The sequence below is a fragment of the Pongo abelii genome, chromosome 3, assembly GCF_028885655.2.
Source record: "Pongo abelii isolate AG06213 chromosome 3, NHGRI_mPonAbe1-v2.0_pri, whole genome shotgun sequence".
Classification (NCBI taxonomy): domain Eukaryota; kingdom Metazoa; phylum Chordata; class Mammalia; order Primates; family Hominidae; genus Pongo; species Pongo abelii.
The window spans coordinates 165,894,774-165,915,856 of record NC_071988.2 but is presented as its reverse complement, the minus strand read 5'-3'; the positions used below and the strand labels follow the sequence as shown (position 1 = coordinate 165,915,856).

The window sequence follows — 21,083 nt, the reverse complement described above, 5'->3', positions numbered from 1 at the left end:
GATTCATAAAGCAAGTCCTGAGTGACCTACAAAGAGACTTAGACTCCCACACAATAATAATGGGAGACTTTAACACCCAACTGTCAACATTAGACAGATCGATGAGACAGAAAGTTAACAAGGATATCCAGGAATTGAACTCAGCTCTGCACCAAGCGGACCTAATAGACATCTACAGAACTCTCCACCCCAAATCAACAGAATATACATTCTTTTCAGAACCACACCACACCTATTCCAAAATTGAACACACAGTTCGAAGTAAAGCACTCCTCAGCAAATGTAAAAGAACAGAAATTATAACAAACTGTCTCTCAGACCACAGTGCAATCAAACTAGAACTCAGGATTAAGAAACTCACTCAAAACTGCTCAACTACATGGAAACTGAACAACCTTCTCCTGAATGACTACTGGCTACATAACAAAATGAAGGCAGAAATAAAGATGTTCTTTGAATCCAACGAGAACCAAGACACAACATACCAGAATCTCTGGGACACATTTAAAGCAATGTGTAGAGGGAAATTTATAGCACTAAATGCCCACAAGAGAAAGCAGGAAAGATCTAAAATTGACACCCTAACATCACAATTAAAAGAACTACAGAAGCAAGAACAAACACATTCCAAAGCTAGCAGAAGGTAAGAAATAACTAAGATCAGAGCAGAACTGAAGGAGATAGAGACACAAAAAACCCTTCAAAAAATCAATGAATCCAGGAGCTGGTTTTTTGAAAGGATCAACAAAATTGATAGACCGCTAGCAAGACTAATAAAGAAAAAAAGAGAGAAGAATCAAATAGATGAAATAAAAAATGATAAAGGGGATATCACCACCAATCCCACAGAAATACAAACTACCATCAGAGAATACTATAAACACCTCTATGCAAATAAACTAGAAAATCTAGAAGAAACAGATAAATTCCTCCACATGTACACCCTCCCAAGACTAAACCAGGAAGAAGTTGAATCTCTGAATAGACCATTAACAGGCTCTGAAATTGAGGCAATGATTAATAGCTTACCAACCAAAAAAAGTCCAGGACCAGATGGATTCACAGCTGAATTCTACCAGAGATACAAGGAGGAGCTGGTACCTTTCCTTCTGAAACTATTCCAATCAATAGAAAAAGAGGGAATCCTCCCTAACTCATTTTATGAAGCCAGCATCATCCTGATACCAAAGCCGGGCAGAGACACAACAAAAAAAGAGAATTTTAGACCAATATGCTTGATGAACGTTGATGCAAAAATCCTCAATAAAATACTGGCAAACCAAACCCAGCAGCACATCAAAAAGCTTATCCACCATGATCAAGTGGGCTTCATCCCTGGGATGCAAGGCTGGTTCAACACACGAAAATCAATAAATGTAATCCAGCATATAAACAGAACCAAAGACAAAAACCACATGATTATCTCAATAGATGCAGAAAAGGCCTTTGACAAAATTCAACAACCCTTCATGCTAAAAACTCTCAATAAATTAGGTATTGATGGGACGCATCTCAAAATAATAAGAGCTATCTATGACAAACCCACAGCCAATATCATACTGAATGGGCAAAAACTGGAAGCATTCCCTTTGAAAACTGGCACAAGACAGGGATGCCCTCTCTCACTACTCCTATTCAACATAGTGTTGGAAGTTCTGGCCAGGGCAATTAGGCAGGAGAAGGAAATAAAGGGCATTCAATTAGGAAAAGAGGAAGTCAAATTGTCCCTGTTTGCAGATGACATGATTGTATATCTAGAAAACCCCATCGTCTCAGCCCAAAATCTCCTTAAGCTGATAAGCAACTTCAGCAAAGTCTCAGGATACAAAATCAATGTGCAAAAGTCACAAGCATTCTTATACACCAATAACAAACAGAGAGCCAAATCATGAGTGAACTGCCATTCACAACTGCTTCAAAGAGAATAAAATACCTGTGAATCCAACTTACAAGGGATGTGAAGGACCTCTTCAAGGAGAACTACAAACCACTGCTCAATGAAATAAAAGAGGATACAAACAAATGGAAGAACATTCCATGCTCATGGGTAGGAAAAATCAATATCGTGAAAATGGCCATACTGCCCAAGGTAATTTATAGATTCAATGCCATCCCCATCAAGCTACCAATGACTTTCTTCACAGAATTGGAAAAAACTACTTTAAAGTTCATATGAAATGAAAAAAGAGCCTGCATTGCCAAGTCAATCCTAAGCCAAAAGAACAAAAGCTGGAGGCATCACGCTACCTGACTTCAAATTATACTACAAGGCTACAGTAACCAAAACAGCATGGTACTGGTACCAAAACAGAGATATAGACCAATGGAACAGAACAGAGCCCTCAGAAATAATGCCACATATCTACAACTATCAGATCTTTGACAAACCTGACAAAAACAAGCAATGGGGAAAGGATTCCCTATTTATTAAATGGTGCTGGGAAAACTGGCTAGCCATATGTAGAAAGCTGAAACTGGATCCCTTCCTTACACCTCATACAAAAATTAATTCAAGATGGATTAAAGACTTATATGTTAGACCTAAAAGCATAAAAACCCTAGAAGAAAACCTAGGCAATACCATTCAAGACATAGGCATGGGCAAGGACTTCATGTCTAAAACACCAAAAGCAATGGCAACAAAAGCCAAGATTGACAAATGGGATCTAATTAAACTAAAGAGCTTCTGCACAGCAAAAGAAACTACCATCAGAGTGAACAGGCAACCTACAGAATGGGAGAAAATGTTTACAACCTACTCATCTGACAAAGGGCTAATATCCAGAATCTACAATGAACTCCAACAAATTTACAAGAAACAAACAAACAACCCCATCAAAAAGTGAGCGAAGGATATGAACAGACACTTCTCAAAAGAAGACATTTATGCAGCCAAAAAACACATGAAAAAATGCTCATCATCACTGGCCATCAGAGAAATGCAAATCCAAACCACAATGAGATACCATCTCACACCAGTTAGAATGGCAATCATTAAAAATTCAGGAAACAACAAGTGTTGAAGAGGATGTGGAGAAATAGGAACACTTTTACACTGTTGGTGGGACTGTAAACTAGTTCAAACCTTGTGGAAGTCAGTGTGGCGATTCCTCAGGGATCTAGAACAAGAAATACCATATGACCTAGCCATCCCATTACTGGGTATATACCCAAAGGATTATAAATCATGCTGCTATAAAGACACATGCACACGTATGTTTATTGCAGCACTATTCACAGCAAAGACTTGGAACCAACCCAGATGTCCAACAACGATAGACTGGATTAAGAAAATGTGGCACATATACACCATGGAATACTATGCAGCCATAAAAAATGATGAGTTCATGTCCTTTGTAGGGACATGGATAAAGCTGGAAACCATCATTCTCAGCAAACTATCGTAAGGACAAAAAACCAAACACCACAAGTTCTCACTCATAGGTGGAAATTGAACAATGAGAACACATGGACACAGGAAGGGGAACATCACACACCAGGGACTGTTGTGGTGTGGAGGGAGCATGGAGGGATAGTATTAGGAGATATACCTAATGCTAAATGATGAGTAAATGGGTCCAGCACACCAACATGGCACATATACACATATGTAACAAACCTGCACGTTGTGCACATGTACCCTAAAACTTAAAGTATAATAATAATAAAATTAAAAAAAAAAAAGTAAAGCTACTCCTGCTTGCTTCTGGTTGCATTTGCATGGAATGCATTTTTCTACCCCTTTACCTTAAGTTTACGTGAGTCCTTATGTGCCAGTTGAGTCTCATGGAGGAAGCAGATAGTTGGTTTATGAATTCTTATCCATTCTTTAATTCTGTATCTTTTAAGTGGAGCATTTAGGCCATTTACATTCAATGTTAGTATCGAGATGTGAGGTACCATTCCATTCATTGTGCTATTTCTTGCCTGTATACCTTGTTTCTTTGTTGTTGTTGTTTGTTTGTTGTTGTTGTATAGGTCCTGTAATATTTATGCTTTAAAGAGGCTCTGTTTTAATGTTGTTCCAGAATTTGTTTCAACATTTATAGCTCCTTTTAGCAGTTCCTGTAGTGCTGGCTTGGTAGTGCCAAATTCTCTCAGCATTTGTTTGTCTGAAAAAGACTGTATCTTTCCTCCATTTATGAAGCTTAGTTTCGGTGGATACAAATTCTTAGCTGATAATTATTTTGTTTAAAGAGGCTGAAGATAGGGCCGAAATCCCTTCTAGTCTATAGAGTTTCTGCTGAGAAATCTGCTGTTAATCTGACAGGTTTTCCTTTATAGGTTACCTGGTCCTTTTACCTCACAGCTCTTAAGATTCTTTCCCTCATCTTAACTTTAGATAACCTGATGACAATGTGCCTAGGCAATGATTTTTTGCAATGTATTTCCCAGGTGTTCTTTGAACTTGTATTTGGATGTCTAGGTCTCTAGCAAGGCTGGGAAGTTTTCCTTGATTATTCCGCAAAATATGTTTTCCAAACTTAGATTTCTCTTCTTCCTCAAGAAGGCTGATAATTTTTAGTTTGGTTGTTTAACATAATCCCAGATTTCTTGCAGGCTTTGCTTGTATTTTCTTATTCTTTTTTCTTTGTCTTTGTTGGTTTGGGCTAATTTGAAAACCTTGTCTTCGAGCTCTGAAGTTCTTTCTTTTACTTGTTGGAATCTATTGCTGAGACTTTCCAGAGCATTTTGCATTTCTATAAGTGCATCCATTTTTTCCTGAAGTTTTGATTGTTTGTTATTTATGCTGTCTATTTAATTGAAAATTTCTCCCCTCATTTCTTGTATCATTTTTTTTTCACTTCCTTAAATTGGGCTTTGCCTTTTCTGGTACCTCCTTGATTAGCTTAATAACTAATCTTCTGAATTCTTTTCCAGGTAAATCAGGGATTTCTTCTTCATTTGGATCCATTGCTGGTGAGCTAGTGAGATTTTGAGGGGGTGTTAAAAAACCTTGTTTTGTCATATTACCAGAGCTGGCTTTCTGGTTCCTTCTCCTTTGGGTAGGCTCTGTCAGAGGGAAAGTCTAGAGCTCAAGGCTGTTGTTCAGATTCTTTTGTCCCACAGGGTGTTCCCTTGATGTAGTACTCTCCCCCTTTTCCTAGGGATGTGGCTTCCTGAGAGCAGAGCTGTAGTGATTTTTATCCCTGATTTTTATCCCATGCAGGTTGTTAGGGAAGTTGAAGTCACAGGCCTCACCCAGCTCCCACATAACCCAAAGGGCTGGTCTCACTCCCACCATAGCCCCTACAACAGCACCGAGTCTGTTTCCAGGCAGTGGGTGAGCAGGGCTAAGAATTTGCCCCAGGCTACCTGCCTCCCAGCTGCAAAAGCAAGTAGGGCTTTGGTACTTCCCCACCTGTGGAGTTTGCACACTGGATTCATGCCCTCCCCCAAGTTCTGGCCAGGAGACTTCTCAATCTGTTCAAATTGTTACAAAGTTCAGCTGGAAGTTTCCTTCTGTTTGTGACCATTTCCCAGTGCCTCTGGTAGCCCTCCTCAAGGACCCCTGTGAGGCAAGGCAGAAATGGATGGCTAGGGAACCCAGTGAGCCCACAGGGCTTTTCGCGCTGCTTTCTCTAGCAGTGTATGTCACTTGGCTCTCTAAATTGACTCAGCTCCAAGTATGGTCAAAATCTTCTCCTGTGATCTAGACCTTTAGGTTCCCCAGTGAGGATGTGTGTTCAGGAGCTGACTATTCCCCTTTCCCACTTCCACAGTTTGCAGTTTGGGCTCCCACAGCATTTGGGGTGTCTCCTGAGACCTGCAGGAGCAATCCACTTCCTGCAGAGGGTCTGTGGGTTCTCTCAGCTTTCCTGATTTATTCCTGCAGTCAAAGTTCATGATACAAGCCTCTACACGCTGCTTTGTCTGTCCAAGTGGGAGCTGCAACCCAGTCCTGCCTCCCATCCACCATGATCTCTGGAATACATCTGAAATATTCTATGTCTTGATTTGAGTGACAGTTTCACACATATACTCGTGTGTGTGTGTGTGTATATATGTGTGTATATATATATGAGTTACACACAGTTTGTGTTACATTTTAATAAAAATAAATCTTAGAAATGACTGCATATTTGTTCCTTTTCTTTTATCAATATACTTCCTCTAGTATTCATATAGAGAACCAGGGCTAAATTCATGTTTACAAAGGTAAACAGCAGAATGAATTGATATCCTAGACATTGAAAAGAACAAATGTGAGATTAAAATTTCAAACAGTTTTGAAAACTACTACATTGTGTACTCTTGCACTATCTCTTTCTTGATATCAGACGATTGCTCATGCTGTTATCTCTGCTTAAAATGTTCTTACTTCTCCTGTGACTTGTCTACTCATCCTTTAGGTCTCATTGCTTGCTCTGGAAAACTTTTCCAGAACCCCAAGTCTGAGTTAGGTACCCCTCTTATGTACTCTTATAACACCCTTTGCTTACTACTATCATCCACTTGATACTCCATAATGCAATTGCCTTCTTAATTTATTTGTTTGCCAATTAAGCTGTCAGTTCCTGAAGGGAAACTTGAGTTACTGAAGGTTGTGTCTTCCACACTTGGCACAGTGCCCGGTAGGTGCTCCAAATCATTTGTTGAATTATTATTTGGATGTAGAACAAGCTGGACCTATCAATTCTCAGCAGAAAGATTATGTATGATACCTGATTCCAGCAGTATAGCACAATGGACTTAGAGGCAACTGGGAACAGTTTTTCACTGTCTACGTCACCATTGTAGTGATGAGAGTTTCTCACTTCTGGGGTTTCTTCAATGCACATCATATCTCATTATAATTTTAAAGAAAGGAAACTGAAAACTGGGTTAAAGAAATCTCATCACTAGAAGGTGTTGAAGAAGACTCCTAAATAAATTAGATTTCCAAACCCAAATGCCAAAAGCTTAGAAAGAGTATAAATGAATGTGATGGATTGTGTTTTTGCTCCCAATTATTAGGGCCCTTCCTGTAAGTGTTTTATATATCCTCACCATTGACCTATGACTTGCAGGACTTCCGTTTGGAAGAATTATATTTACTTGTCCCACTGAGGTCAGCTTGGCCACTAATTTGCTTTGGCTAATAAAATGTGAGAAAAAAAATAACACATACCATGTCTGAGAGGAAGCATTAAAAGCCATTCCTTATTTGGCCTTTTTCCCCCAGTTTGCAACAAGAACAGCATATTCCAAACGGGGGTGGCTCCTTCAGTCTGGATCCTGGAACTTGTCACCGTCATAGACCAAATGTAATGTGAGCAGGAAATGAACCAGTGTTGCTGCAAGACACTGAGATTTTGAGGCCTTACCACAGTAGAACCTAATCTAAGAAATGGAAGCAAGCATCAGGTGGAGCACTTACCAGACTCAAGAAAGCCTATTTGTCCCAAGAGACAGCCAGTCTTTAGCTCTCATGGATTGTCACAATGTAGAACTTCATGCTAACTCTTGCCAGATCTTCCTGTAAGAGGAGCCAAATTTTTAATTAAATCAATTCCTGATTTTTAATTAAAATATACCTTCTTTTTAAATCTTGGCAGCTAAATCCATACGTTTAAAAAACACTTAGGGCAAATCAAATCAAGTAATACACTCATAATCTCTTTTCCATTCCATAGTTTGCTCATATATAAAATAAGAATGCTAATATCTGTTCTGCCTCTCTAACAGGGTTATTTTGAGCATTAGATTTATCTTACCTTGTAGTTGTTTTTTTATTTTAAAAAATTTTGAAATGATAAACTAACAAAGGTCAGGGAAAGTTCTCAGACTACTCTGGCAAAGCAGGCTGGAAAATTCTAAGGCGATGAGGTACCAAGGAGGCGAGTAGTATAAACCACTGTGCCTCAACTTTCCTGCCCACCCCGTTCTCCACTCCTCCATGCAAAACATGAAAAGCAGATCTCTCCACTGGCAGATCAGACTAGCATGCAACCATCTTCAGGAATAATCTAAGCCTGAAATAGTTGAGGGGTAAGTAATTGACAAAAATGAATGGTTCTCTGTCACGAAACAAGCAAGGTATAAGTTTGTGTTGATCGATCCAAGTTGCCTTTCCTAGATTATAACATTGAACTTCATCCTTCTTAACTACGTCATAGAAATGACTCAGGCAATTAAAAAAATAGCTTAAAGACATGTAGTATCAAGAAAATTGGATAAGTTTTTTATGTTTGATCAAATGCCTCAAAAGTACTTGTTTTATTTTATGCAAAGAGTCAAAATTCTTAAAAGATGTGGATTTGTCTAATAATTTGCATGATATAGCTCGTAGGTAGAATTTTACGATAATTCTGAATGTGTACTTCAGTAAAAATATTTTTGAAAAATTTAAAGAAGATTAGGGAATGCTTGAAAGAGAAAAATGTAATCTGATGTATATTTTTTTCTGTTGCATTTTCAGGGCTCACATTTTTTCCTTCCATTGTGCAGATACGCCACTAGAGAGCACTGTAGGGCTCTGCTTCCTCACACCCTGTGTGAGGTGCTGAATCTGACCTCTGATTTCCTCATCGAGAACCCTCCAGGTTTTGACTTACTTTAATAGGGCCAGGTACTCTATAGGGCATTGTGCCAGATGCTGGAAACAGAACAACAGAGACAGGACCCACAAATATAAAGGAACAGATTATTCAGAACAACCTGAGACAGGTGTTAATAAACAGGCATGCGTCAGCACTACAGGAGTTTAGAGAATTGCTAACAATGAGATTCTGCAGGAAAGGAAAGTGGGAGGTCATGGAAGAGAAAGCACTCTCAGACTCTGACCAGTTCAGGCTGAAGAAGGTATGAAAGCTGAATTTTAGGCTGAGTTTCCTTTTCATTTTCCCCTTCCTGCCTTAGCAATGGACCTCCATACTGGAGGGAACCTGAAGCTAGGATATGACAAAGGTTACCTGCAGGATATATAAAAAATGATCAGCCTATACACCCAGGACTGCCTGTGAGAAGTTGCTTTCCTCTGCACTGCAATATTCATTTGTCATTTATTGATTTGAGAAATATTTATTGTCAAGTGTGCCCCAAGCACTCACTGGTAAATAAGATAGCCATAGTCAGGGTGTGCCCACTTAAAAACTGTAGTCCAGTGAAGACACAATGATTGCAATGTAGTGTAATAAGTCCTGTGATAAGGGAAGAAGATGGAACCACACAAGTATAGAGCAGGGGCACCTGACAAAGACAGGAAGTCAGGGAAGGCTTCGTGGAGGAAGTACTATTCAATTAAGACCCTAAGCAGAATTGGAGGCCACCTAAAAAGGACTAGGTGTATTCCAGGTTAAGACAGCACAACCCAGAGGAAAAAAGAATCAAATAGGATTTTATTTGTGTATACACAATTTTGAGATCTTGCTGTTTTCCACTTACCCATTTTATCCTGAGTCTCCATATCTTTATTTTTGTAAACATGATTTTAATAGTTGCTCTAATAGTCCATTGTAAGAATAGTGACATTTATTTACCCATTTTCAGAAATAGCATTTTTAAGACTTATGCTAATTGCTCTCCCTTTGTCAATATAAAATCATGTGAAATAATTCTTACTGCTTATATCAACAACATTTCCTTTACTTGGCTGACTCTTGAGCACAATTCCTGCAACTCAACCTGATATCCGGCCATAACAAACACTGAATTTATGGAAGGTATTAATTTATTATGTATTGTTTAATTTTAACTTTTTAATAAAATTTGCTGGAGTTGTTTTACATGAATTGGCAGGGCCTTAAGTGGCACTCTGGATTCTTGTCCTGCTGCTCAGATTACCCGCTATGTGTCATTCATTCTTCCATCCTCCCCAAGTCTGCATCTCCACTCCCTCCATCCACTAGTCCCTCAATCTCAGGCTCCTCCCTCTCTGGGATGCTCTGCTGATACTTATCTCCATCTTTTCTCCAGTAAGTAATTTTTTTTCTCTGTGGCCCAGTTTCCTGAAGCTGCAAACATTAGCTTCATAAATGATTTTTTTAAACCACACTTTGGGTGAATATGTAAGTATGATATATGTGGCAAATTGATTTTCTGGGTCAGGCAGGAAAGACTTTCACAAAAATCTTACAGGAAGTAAGATGATTTAGATGGAGTATCCAGTCACCTTCTGTTGAACCATTTCAGACCTAATTTATATTTTTTGTTCTGTCTCCCTTTAAAATTGAGCTTCCTCACATTTCCATACCTTTCATTTTAACCTGCTTTAATGATAAGGTTTTTGGTTTGTTGGGTTTTGTTTCTGACTGTTTGCATTTATTGTCTTGGTATTCATTTATGCTTGCTTAGCAAGGTATATTTCAGAGAGAAACAGCTCACTGGTTTCATAGCTGTGCAGCACTAGCTGTTCAGTTCAAACTCTCTTTTCACTGAAAGATTTGTTGCATCTCATGTCTCTTACATTGCTGTGTGACTCACCATGAGTTTGGGGGTCTTTCAGAACCTCAGAACACTCAAATGATTTAAATCTCTCAAATATGTTCATTTCACATATAGGAAGTCACTTTCATTTGGACCACCGGGTCTTGACATTAGAAATGAGAAGGTCCATGGCTCCACAACAGCTCCCTCAGCCTGGCACGTGCCCTGGCCTCAGAGATTCACAGTCTAGTTCTTTGTCCAGTTGGGTGGCTCCTGTCTACCACCTTACCATGCCCACTTAACTTATGCAAAGTTAATATCACAAGTAGCCACCTGTTCCTTGCAGTGAAAATTGTACTAACCACTTTCATAGCCCCAAGATATCCACGTATCTTTATTAACAGGCGCTTAACAACTTGCATCATTTAAAATGCCTCCCCTGCCTGTCAGCTGATGATGGCCGCAGGAAGGTGGGCCTGGAAGATAACAGCTAGCAGGCTAAGGCCAGACACTGACAGTTGCAGTTGTCTTTGGTAGTTTTTTTGCACTAACTTCAGGAGCCAGCTCATGATCAGGATGATCATGACCATGATCAGGATGATCATGACCATGATCAGGATGTATGAAAAAATAATCTTTGTATTACTATTGTCAGGTAAGTGATTTTATTTCATCTTGGTTCTGTTATATTGGGTATGAGATCATAGAATAAAATATAAACTATCCTATTTTAGTTCTATCTTATTTAAATGAATAAATGAGTAGTATTTCCTATTCCAGTCTGGTGGATGGATTTTACAGGAACTCAGCTACCGATGTGGGAGAAATGGCACAAGGGAGCCCAGTATTTATGGCCGAATCCAGTTTTCTAGTATGAGAAGCTTACTTCAATTCTAAGTCTAGCTAGAATTAAAATAATTTTATCAAATGCTATGAGAAATACCTCTCTGTGAATAAATGTATTGCTCTGTTTGAGTTATAAGGAGATTCATTTCCAAACTAAAGAGTTATTAACAAAGGTGTTGGTAGCTATATGGCTTTTAGTTTTCAAAAGGTATAATTTCCTATTTCTGCCAAATGGCGAGAAGCCAAAAGCATGAACACTGAAACCGTGGGGAGTTGTTCGCTTCTCTGTGGGTCCGTTACTAAAGTGTCACATAGGAAGAAAAAAAAACAAAAACAACTCTTACTGGTTTAGGTGTCATGTGAATTTTAGGAGAAATTTAAATCCATTAAAATAAAGAAATATCATAGGGTTATTATTAAATTGTATTAATTCAATAATTTGAATTTAGTTTAAATTTAATTATTAATTTAGTGTATTAAATTAACATGATTTTGGCCTCTTTCTGAGAATATTATAGTTAAACATCCTCTCAAGTGCAGTGCTTATGTGTTAGCAATACTAGTGCCCAGCACACAGGGGGCAGGCAGTTGCTTGAAACATTCTGAGTCTATTAGACATTGCTGTAACCCAAGTGAGAGCAAGTATCAAGGATCTACTGAGCACTCTGTAGCATACAGGGAAGAGAGATCAGCATTTTCTAAGATACCCTAGGGGAGGATAAAATAGTGCAATAGTTAAGAGCACAGGCATGAGGAACAGACAGAACTGGGCTCAAATCTAGTTTTACTTCTCAAGGCTGGGGAACATTAAGGCAAATTACGTGCCCACATTTTTATGTGTCCTTGTCTTTAAATGCAGGCAATGTTGGTACTTGCCTCATAATAATTGCGTAAAGATTAAACAAAATATTTAATGGAATACACTTACTGATGCCTGAAACAAAGTAAAATGTTAAGCTTGCTATGCATTTTCTATGATTAGAATTAACTATCATGATTAATAAGTATTAATAATATAAGTATTATTAAAATAAGTAGTAGCTATCCAATAATTATACACTAGAGAACAAACCTATGTATGTGATTGGTGATTTCTGAAAAGTCAGAGAGAAAAGAAAATTACAGAAAGAAAACAGAAAACAAATATAGCTACTCTAATTTTTTAAGCAGAAAAGTATGAAAACATTTAGTTTGAAGAAAAGAAAACAAATGAAAGGGATGTAGTGTAATATTTGTATATACATATTCATATATTTGAAGTGCTATTACACAGAAAAAAAAGATGTATTCTTTGTGTTGCTCCACGGGGCAAACCAAACTGGGTGTAACTCAAACAAAATTAGACACTTCATACTCTACTGGGGGTGTGCCAGCATTTGGGAAAACGGTGTGACTTACAAGTGCCCCAAATTTGGAAAGGGCTCCTGGCAAAGAAATGATTTTTTTTTAAATTTCTACAACTACACAAGCAGATCGTGAATTAAAGCCTTAAATGGCACTTGATAAAGAGGTCACTGGGGCAAGATGATCCTGAAGCTACAATGGTCCCCAGTATCCAAGCGGTTATCATCTTCGTAGCTTCAGAAATCCTCCAAGGAAACTTTGATGTGGCTACTTTATAGTATAACAGAAAGGTGTAAGATCAAGTTTTTCCCCCATACTGATTAGCTGAAGAGTAAACATGGTGAAGTCTTTTTCTTTTTTTTCTTTTTTTTTTTTTTGCTATGAAAAAAAGATGAATGCCTTGCTTTCTCCAAATCTTAAGAATAAAGCCGATATTTCTAATTCTAAACTTACCAGAGATCTTCCAAATGGAGAACCCATTTTTTCTAATACGACTTGATTCCCAGTCCCTGAATTCCTGCACTCATTTGATGATTCAGTCATTACATGTCAGATTGTGAACCAGACACTGAGCCCACAGCAGGAAGAAAAATGGGCTCCCATGGAGGATACACGGAGGGTGTGTGCAGTGGATGGTGGGAGGGAACGCAGATAATAAATGGAACAACAACTATCTTATTAAAATAAGATAAAACAGTCAAAAATAATACAAAGCATATAAAACCAGGTAAGATGATAAACATGAATGCCGAAAACTGCTTAAGAAAAGGGTAGCAGGGAATTATTTTCTGAGTAGATGACATTTATGCTAAACGTGGAACAAGGAGACGGAGCCAACCCTGAAAATTCTGGGAAAAGAGGACGGAAGGCAGAGGGAAGAGCAAGAGCAAAACTTCTGAAACAGGAGGTAAGTTAGTGTTTTCAAGGAAAAGCTGGAGCTTTTATCTGAAAATCAGATTCTGAAGCTAAGAACCAATTTGAAAATACAGTACTATATCACTTCAACTGGGAAATTATGGCATAAACCAGGAGTCTCCAAAAGTTTTTTGTGTTTACTTAAAAATTCATACAAAATTTGCATTCTAGCTCATAATATACTAATTTAATTGGAGGAAACAAAGGCACTGGTATGATATCATCATGCCTACTTTATTCATCCGTGTATCCCCAGAATCTAGCACAGTTCTCGATTAGTATTTATAGTAGCATATTGGTTGAATAAGCAAGGAAGGAGGTGAAGGGAGGGAGGAGAGAGAAGCAGAGAGGGAGAGGAAGGAAGAAAGAAAAGAAGCAAAAAAGAAGGAAGGAAAGAAGAGAGGAGGGAGAGAGAGAGGGAGGAAAGAAGGGAGAAGAGAGAAGGGAAGGGAAGAGACAGGAGGAAGGGGAGGAGAAAAGGAAAGAGGAAATATTTGTTTTCATCTGGTTAGACACAGTGAGTGCTCCGCATAGGCAAATCATTATTACCCTGTGCATCTGACTTATACCCCTGCAGATACATCAGTCTGAAAAGCACATATTAAGTGAAGAAACAAGGCATCTCTTTTTTTTTTTTTTTTTTTTTTTTCAGGGATCCAAGAAGAGCCTTGCTAGCTGTCTATTTAATTGGCACAGGAAAGAGTTACAGGAACTGTATGCCAGGGAATACATGACCATAAATTCTTTAAAAGCAGAACCTGTGTCTTCGCTTATGTGTCCCACACATTGTCAGCCACATAGTAGGCAGTCAATATCAACTACTCAAAATGACAAACGACAAATGACCAGAATTTTGTGGCAGACTAGTTTAGCCATGAAAAATCATTTAACACCTGTGGGCCTCAGTTTTCTTGTGCCTATTCAATAAAGCGCCAAGTAGATGGTATCTACAATCATTTTTCATCTGTAAACCCCAATGAATCCCCAAAATTCAGCCTGGATGAGCTGGACTAGTTGCGAAACCTATAGATATCTTTAGCATGGTGTGAAGTAGGGTTTTTAGAAAGAAACAGACACCCACTGTGAACTGCTTTGCATAAAAGGTCTGAATAGAGGGGAAAGTAGTGATGGTATCTCAAACTTACTTTGTAGTGATTTTAAATTAGGAAATTTAGCTTAACATTCTTGTGATAAATTTCTTTTCACCTTGGTTTCTAGAAGATTATTCAAAACATCCATGAGACTATTTGAGAAGTATACTTTTGAGGAATTTCCCCCAAGTTATCTTTATAGATTATATTTTGACACCAACTGCAAATGTAATATCTTTTGCCCAAAAAAAACCCCAATCCTACTTAAATGGTGCTGACAAAATCAGGCTGGACCTACATTTTTACATCATAGATTTCCAGCCATTATTATCATATCCACATCTTTAGTAAGTACCTATCTGTGTAGTTTCCTGTGATAAATGAACTAAACTAAAACTTAAGCAAAAATGTTGAAAAAAAATTCTGAGTTTATCTCTGAGTGTTGGGATTGTAAGGTTTTATTTTTTTTTTTCTCATTTTAAATACTTTCTAAATTTTCTGCAAAGAGAACCATATAATATAATCAGGACAAGTTTTAATATATTTTAAAAAATAAACCGAACAAACACAGTCTCTGCTTTCTAAGAAGTCTTTAATTTTTGTACGTTGGTCATAGACTATGACTACACAATTTATTTGTGACATTTATTAAGAATTTCTGTCTAACCCAAATTATTATATGTAAGCACTGGAAAAATGGTGTCATCTTTGTTTGTAGTGTACAAAGCTCTATAAACAGCTATTTAATCAACTTTGGTATTTCCATCCCTAGATTTATATACAGCAGGTTAGGTTCCATACATAGGCAGGTTCTGAATAATAATGACCAACACTGATATAGCACTTACTTTGTGCCATGTACTGTTCTAAGCAATTTACATACACTTAATTTTTAAAATTGTAGTAAAATACACATGATATAAATTTACCATTTGAACCATTTTAAAGTGTACAATCGGTAGCATTTAATGCATTCAAAATGATGCACACCCATCACCATTATCTAGTTCCAGAACATTTTCATCACTCCAAAAGGAAACCTCTTACCCATTAGCAGCCACTTCCAATTCCTCCAGCCCCTGGAAACCACTAATTTGTTTTCTACCTCTACAGATTTACCCATTTTAGATATTTCATATAAATGGAATCATATAATAGGTAGCCTTTTGTGTATGGTTTCTTTCACTTAAAATAATGTGTTTAAAGTTCATCCATATTGTAGCGTGTATCAGCATTTCATTCCTTTTATAATAAGTATTATTTCATTGTGTTGGTATATCACTTTTGTTTATCCATCCATCATTTGATTAAAATTTGGGTTGGTATATCACATTTTGCTTATCGATCCATCATTTGATTAAAATTTCTGTTGTTTCCACCTTCTGGCTATTGTGACTAGTGCTGCTATAAATGTTCCTGTACTAGTTTTGTTTGAACCCACTTATAATACTCAAAGATGTATAGAGGTAGAATGGCTGGGTCATAGTAATTTTATGTTTAACTTACCAAGGAACTGCTAAACTCTTTTCCACAGGAGCTGCACACCTTTTTACCTTTTCACCAGGGTGTATGAGGTGCCAATTGCTCCACAATCTTGCCAGAAATTGTACTTTTTCATTTTTTTAATTATAGCCATTTCAGAGGCTATGAAATGGTTTTTCACTGTGGTTTCTTGCATTTTCCTAATAACTAATGATGCTGAGAATCTTCTCATGTAGTTGTTGGTAACTGCATTTTGCATATCTTTGGAGAAATGTTGGTTCTAGTCCTTCACCCATTTTTAAATTTATTTTTGTCTTTGTGTTGCTAAGTTGTAAGAGTTCTTTCTATGTTCTGGATAAAGAGTCTTATCAGATATACTATTTGCAAATATTTTCCTTCATTCTGTAGATTTTTGTTTTTACTTATGATAATGTCCTTTGATGCACAAATGTTTTTCATTTTCAAGTCCAATTTATTTTTTTTCTTTTGTTGCTTATGCTTTTGATATCATATCTAAAAATAATTGCCAAATTTAAAGTCATAAAAATTTCTCCCTATGTTTTCTTCTGAGAGTTTTGTAGTTCTTCTCTTATATTTAGATCTTTGGTTTATTATCAGTTAATTTTTCTGTATGATAAGAGTCCACCTTTATTATTTTGCAGTTGTCCCAGCACCATTTGTTGAAGAGACTATCCTTTGCCAATTGAATGGTCTTGACACCCTTCTTGAAAGTTAATTGGCCATGGATATATGAGTTTATTTATGGAGTCTCAATTCTATCCTAAGAATATGTCTGTTCTTGGGGCAAAATCACACAGATTTTATTGCTGTTACTTGGTTATAAGTTTTGAATTCATGAAGTGTGATTCACCAAACTTTGTTCTTCTTCAAGATTGTTTTGGCTATTTAAATCCCTTACAATTTCATTGAAATTTTAGGATTAGGTTTTCCATTCTTGCAAAAAAAAATTATGTGCGTTTTAACTTAATCTGTTCAATAACTCTATAAGATAGAGACTAACCCATGTATAATGATGGAACAAAAATATAGAGATTAAGTAAATTTTGCAAGGTCTCAGGTAGTTGCTAGAGGAATTAGTTTGAGCCTAGGCAGTTCCACTGCAGAATCTGTGCACTTAGAGAATATGTTATGTTGCCTGTACCATACCTAGTGATGTTCCAGGATTGGCTCCGTTACTCTGACAACATTGTCACTCAGTGTTCTGCTTGTGCTTTCACCAAGCTGAAGACTTTAATGAAGGTTGATGATCTGTCTTCCTCATGTGGTGCAGCTAAGGAACTCTAACTGTGTGGCTGTTATGTTAGCCTTTTGCTCCTTTTTATATGGGCTACAGAAAATGTTTTTAAATTCTGGAGGCCTCCTTTTGATGTTATCACTTATTTCCCAGTCATCATTATATTTTTAAAAACCAAAATAGAAGGAAATAAATACAAAACATAAAACATGAATAGTACAGCTATTTGAGGCAACTGAGAATATAGATTATGGCACTGATACTGCATTTTGCTAGGAAAAAGACCACAAAAGTTCTTCCCTTGCTCCCTTTCCTGAACTATTCTGCTAGATTCAGACCTCAAAAACATTTTATCAGGAAATACAGAAATGTTCTTTCAAAATGAGCATATGGGAATGTGGGAATGCCTAATAAAATCTGTCCTCATTGATTCGTTAGCAAAAAATCATATAAATCAATAGCTTGTGATTGCAAACAGATATATTTCAGATCCTTTCTGTGTTTGTTTTTTACTTTCTTGATCTATCACAATTGGAGAAAACTTAAAATTTCTCAATGGTATTGTATTTTTGCCAGTTTCTTATTCTGCTTTATATTTCTCGTTGCTATATTATTGGGCTATAATGGTCCATAATTACTTAAGAATCATTGTGAAATATATTGCTTAATGACACAAGTAAATCTTTTTCATTGTTTGTAATGTCTTTGCTCTTAATTCTACTTTGCCTAAGATTAATACAGTTATTCCTGTTTAGTTTTATATGTATTTATTTATTTATTTATTTTGAAGATGGAGTCTTGCTCTGTCGCCCAGGCTGGAGTGCAGTGGCACGATCTCGGCTCACTGCAACCTCTGCCTCCCGGGTTCAAGCAATTCTCCTGCCTCAGCCTCCCGAGTAGCTGAGAATACAGGCACACACCACCACGCCCAGTTAATTTTTTGTATTTTAGTAAAGACAGGGTTTCACCGTGTTGCCCAAGCTAGTCTCCAACTCCTGAGCTCAGGCAATTCACCTGCCTCGGCCTCCCAAAGTGTTGGGATTACAGGCATGAGCCATTGCACCAGTCCTAACCTATCTCTTTTGACTCAATCTAAAAGTTTCTGTCTTTTAATACAAAACCATAATCCATATGCATTCATTAATTCACAACTGACACTTAGTATCTTATTTCTGTTATCCTATTTCATATTTTATTATATGATTCCTTGTTTCTGCTCTTTTGATATATATACTGTGTTTTATTTGCCCTTATCGTTTCATGTGTTTCTAAAGTATATAGCCTACTTGTAATTGTCCCATTAGCTAACTTTATGTTTTTGAAAGCATTCTCTCTCAGAATTCCCATTTTAGTGGTGCAGCACACATAGAAAGTCTAAGTGCTTTCTGGAGCTAGATAAGCTGGATAAAGGTGTGCATGAGCCACTGGTCAATGGCTTGTGCAGGCCGTGAGTGCATTTCAGGTATGTCATACGCTATTGATCTGGCAGCCAGGTATTCAGATAGGGTATAACCAGGTTCATCAGGCTCAAAACATAATCAAGTATTATTGAGACATAGTTAATATGCACTACAACTCACAGCACGCAGACTCACACACACATTTGTCTGACACAAAATTCCACAAAATAATACCTTCCTTTATTCTGTGTGATGTACTTTGATATATTCTCTCCTATTTTATAGAACTTAATTTTTTTTAGAGACAAGATTTTGCTCTGTGGCCTAAGCTGGACTGCAACAGCACAGTCATAGCTTACTTCAGTCTTGAACTGCCGGATTCAAGTGATTCTCCAGCTTCTGCCTCTCAAGTAGCTGAGACTTCAGGTGTGCTCAATCACACCTGACTAATTTTTTTGTTATTTAATTTGTAAATATGGGGTCTTGCTATGTTGCCCAGGCTGGTCTCGAGCTCCTGGCCTCAAGAAATCCTCCTGCCTTGGCCTCCCGAAGCACTGGGGTTACAGGCATGAGCCACCACACCTAGACTACAACTTAATTTTTTAGTGCCTGTGACAACCCACTGGACTGATTTCATAGCCCATTAGTAGAGGAATGCACCATCTTGACTGCAGGTTGGAATTTTCTCAGAGGATCTATGTAGCACTGATGATTGGGTTTCACATCCAGAGATTCTAGTTATGCTAATACAGGGGCCAAGCAAACTATAGCCTGTGAACGGCCGGCCCCCTAGTTTTGTATACCTTACAAGTTACGAATGATTTTTACTTTTTTAAGTGCTTAAAAAAATCAAAATAGGCCGGGTGCAGTGGTTCAAGCCTGTAATCCCATCACTTTGGGAGGCTGAGGCGGGCGGATCACGAGGTCAGGAGGTCGAGATCGTCCTGGCTAACACAGTGAAACCCCATCTCTACTAAAACTACAAAAAATTAGCCAGGCTTGGTGGCGGGCACCTGTAGTCCCAGCTACTTGGGAGGCTGAGGCAGGAGAATGGAGTGAACCCAGGAGGCGGAGCTTGCAGTGAGCCGAGATCGCGCCACTGCACTCCAGCCTGGGTGACAGAGCAAGCCTCCGTCTCAAAAAAAAAAAAAAAAAACAAGAAAGAAAGAAAGAAAAAAATCGAAATAATAATAATAATATGTGAATATTCTATGAAATTCAAATTCTACTGCCCACAAATCATTATTGGAACATAGTCATACTCATTTATTTATGCTTTGGTTTACATATTGTCTGTAGCTGCTTTTGCACAGTGACAGAGTTGAATATTTGTAATAGATGGCCCAAAAATCCTAAAGTAGTTACCCTCTCTCCCTTTACATAGGAAGTTTACTAATACTTGTGCTAAGGGATCTCAACAGACAATTTGAAAAACTTAAGTTTTAGACTAAAGATTTCCAATCTAAATTCCTGTGGAGCTTTCTGAAGCTGCCAGGTGGAGATGGGAACAGGTTGTGAGGCTGCAGGCCAAACACTCAGGCCAGCTTCCACCAAGCAGTTCAACTCTGTCTGTTTCACACACTGATGAGCTTATCCTTGGAAAGTGATTAAAGTAAAATTAAATGCGAATTGGGAGGAAGTGAGGGAGACTGTGGCTCTAAAACAAAACCCTAAGAAACACCAACATTTAAGATGGCAAATGATGTTATTTCTAAAGTCGTTCAGGCTAATATCCCATACTGTAGCTGTTCACTTTATAGATAAAGGTGACACTAGAGCCATAGAAAATGTAAGAATGGACCTCGAAACTCAGGAAGATGAAGTTTACGTATATTAATCTATATTACCAACTGAAGCAGTTGTTCTCACTGCTGGCCGCACATCAGAATCCAATGCCTGGATATCACAGATGATTCCACCATGCGGTCAAGGATGGGAACAAACTAGTTTCATTTCTGCAATTTTTTATTGTTCAACCAGTGAAAGGAAGTACCAGTGGCGTGAGAACTTTGGGATAAAGTTTTTGTTTTCAGTTGAAATTATTTTCATCCAGCCCACTTCCTTAAGCCCAAATTTAATGTGTATGAAGTTCAGCTACAGAAATACCAAACCTTAGACTAAAGCGGACACAGGTAAAATATGTGAAATCCCCTTTTGTTCTGAGGATTCTTTAGTAGGCAGGAGTGACCAGATTGGAATATGCTTGGCTGGAAAAATTAAGATTCAAGTTAACAAACTGTTAATAACCAGAACCATCTGCTCTTTCGTAATGTGGATTTGCCACTGCAGGTCACCCTACAATGTGCTATGTTAGAGGTACAACACTCCTACCCTCAGGCTATGAACAAGGTGAATTATTATCTTTATATCTCTTCATTTAGCCCTGATTTGTTGAAGTGAACG

At 37.7% G+C, this 21,083-nt stretch overlaps 1 protein-coding gene across 5 annotated transcripts in view; it reads left to right on the top strand.

Moving 5' to 3' along the window:
* The first annotated feature begins 10,748 nt into the window (after positions 1–10,748).
* The window catches only part of GYPA (glycophorin A (MNS blood group)), a 30,170-nt gene continuing 19,835 nt past the window's right edge, over positions 10,749–21,083 (top strand). For 2 of the 5 annotated variants that reach the window (XM_054554514.2, XM_054554516.2), the window contains exon 1: positions 10,749–11,002. Coding sequence is in view for 2 of the 5 variants with exons in the window: in XM_009240345.4 (XP_009238620.3) it covers positions 10,915–11,002 (88 nt within the window). In the remaining 3 variants the exon portion in view is untranslated. Of the gene's footprint in view, positions 11,003–13,361; positions 13,445–20,972; positions 21,030–21,083 lie in introns of those variants that run through there. The other 3 variants (XM_054554515.2, XM_009240345.4, XM_054554513.2) reach the window with 3 other exon arrangements.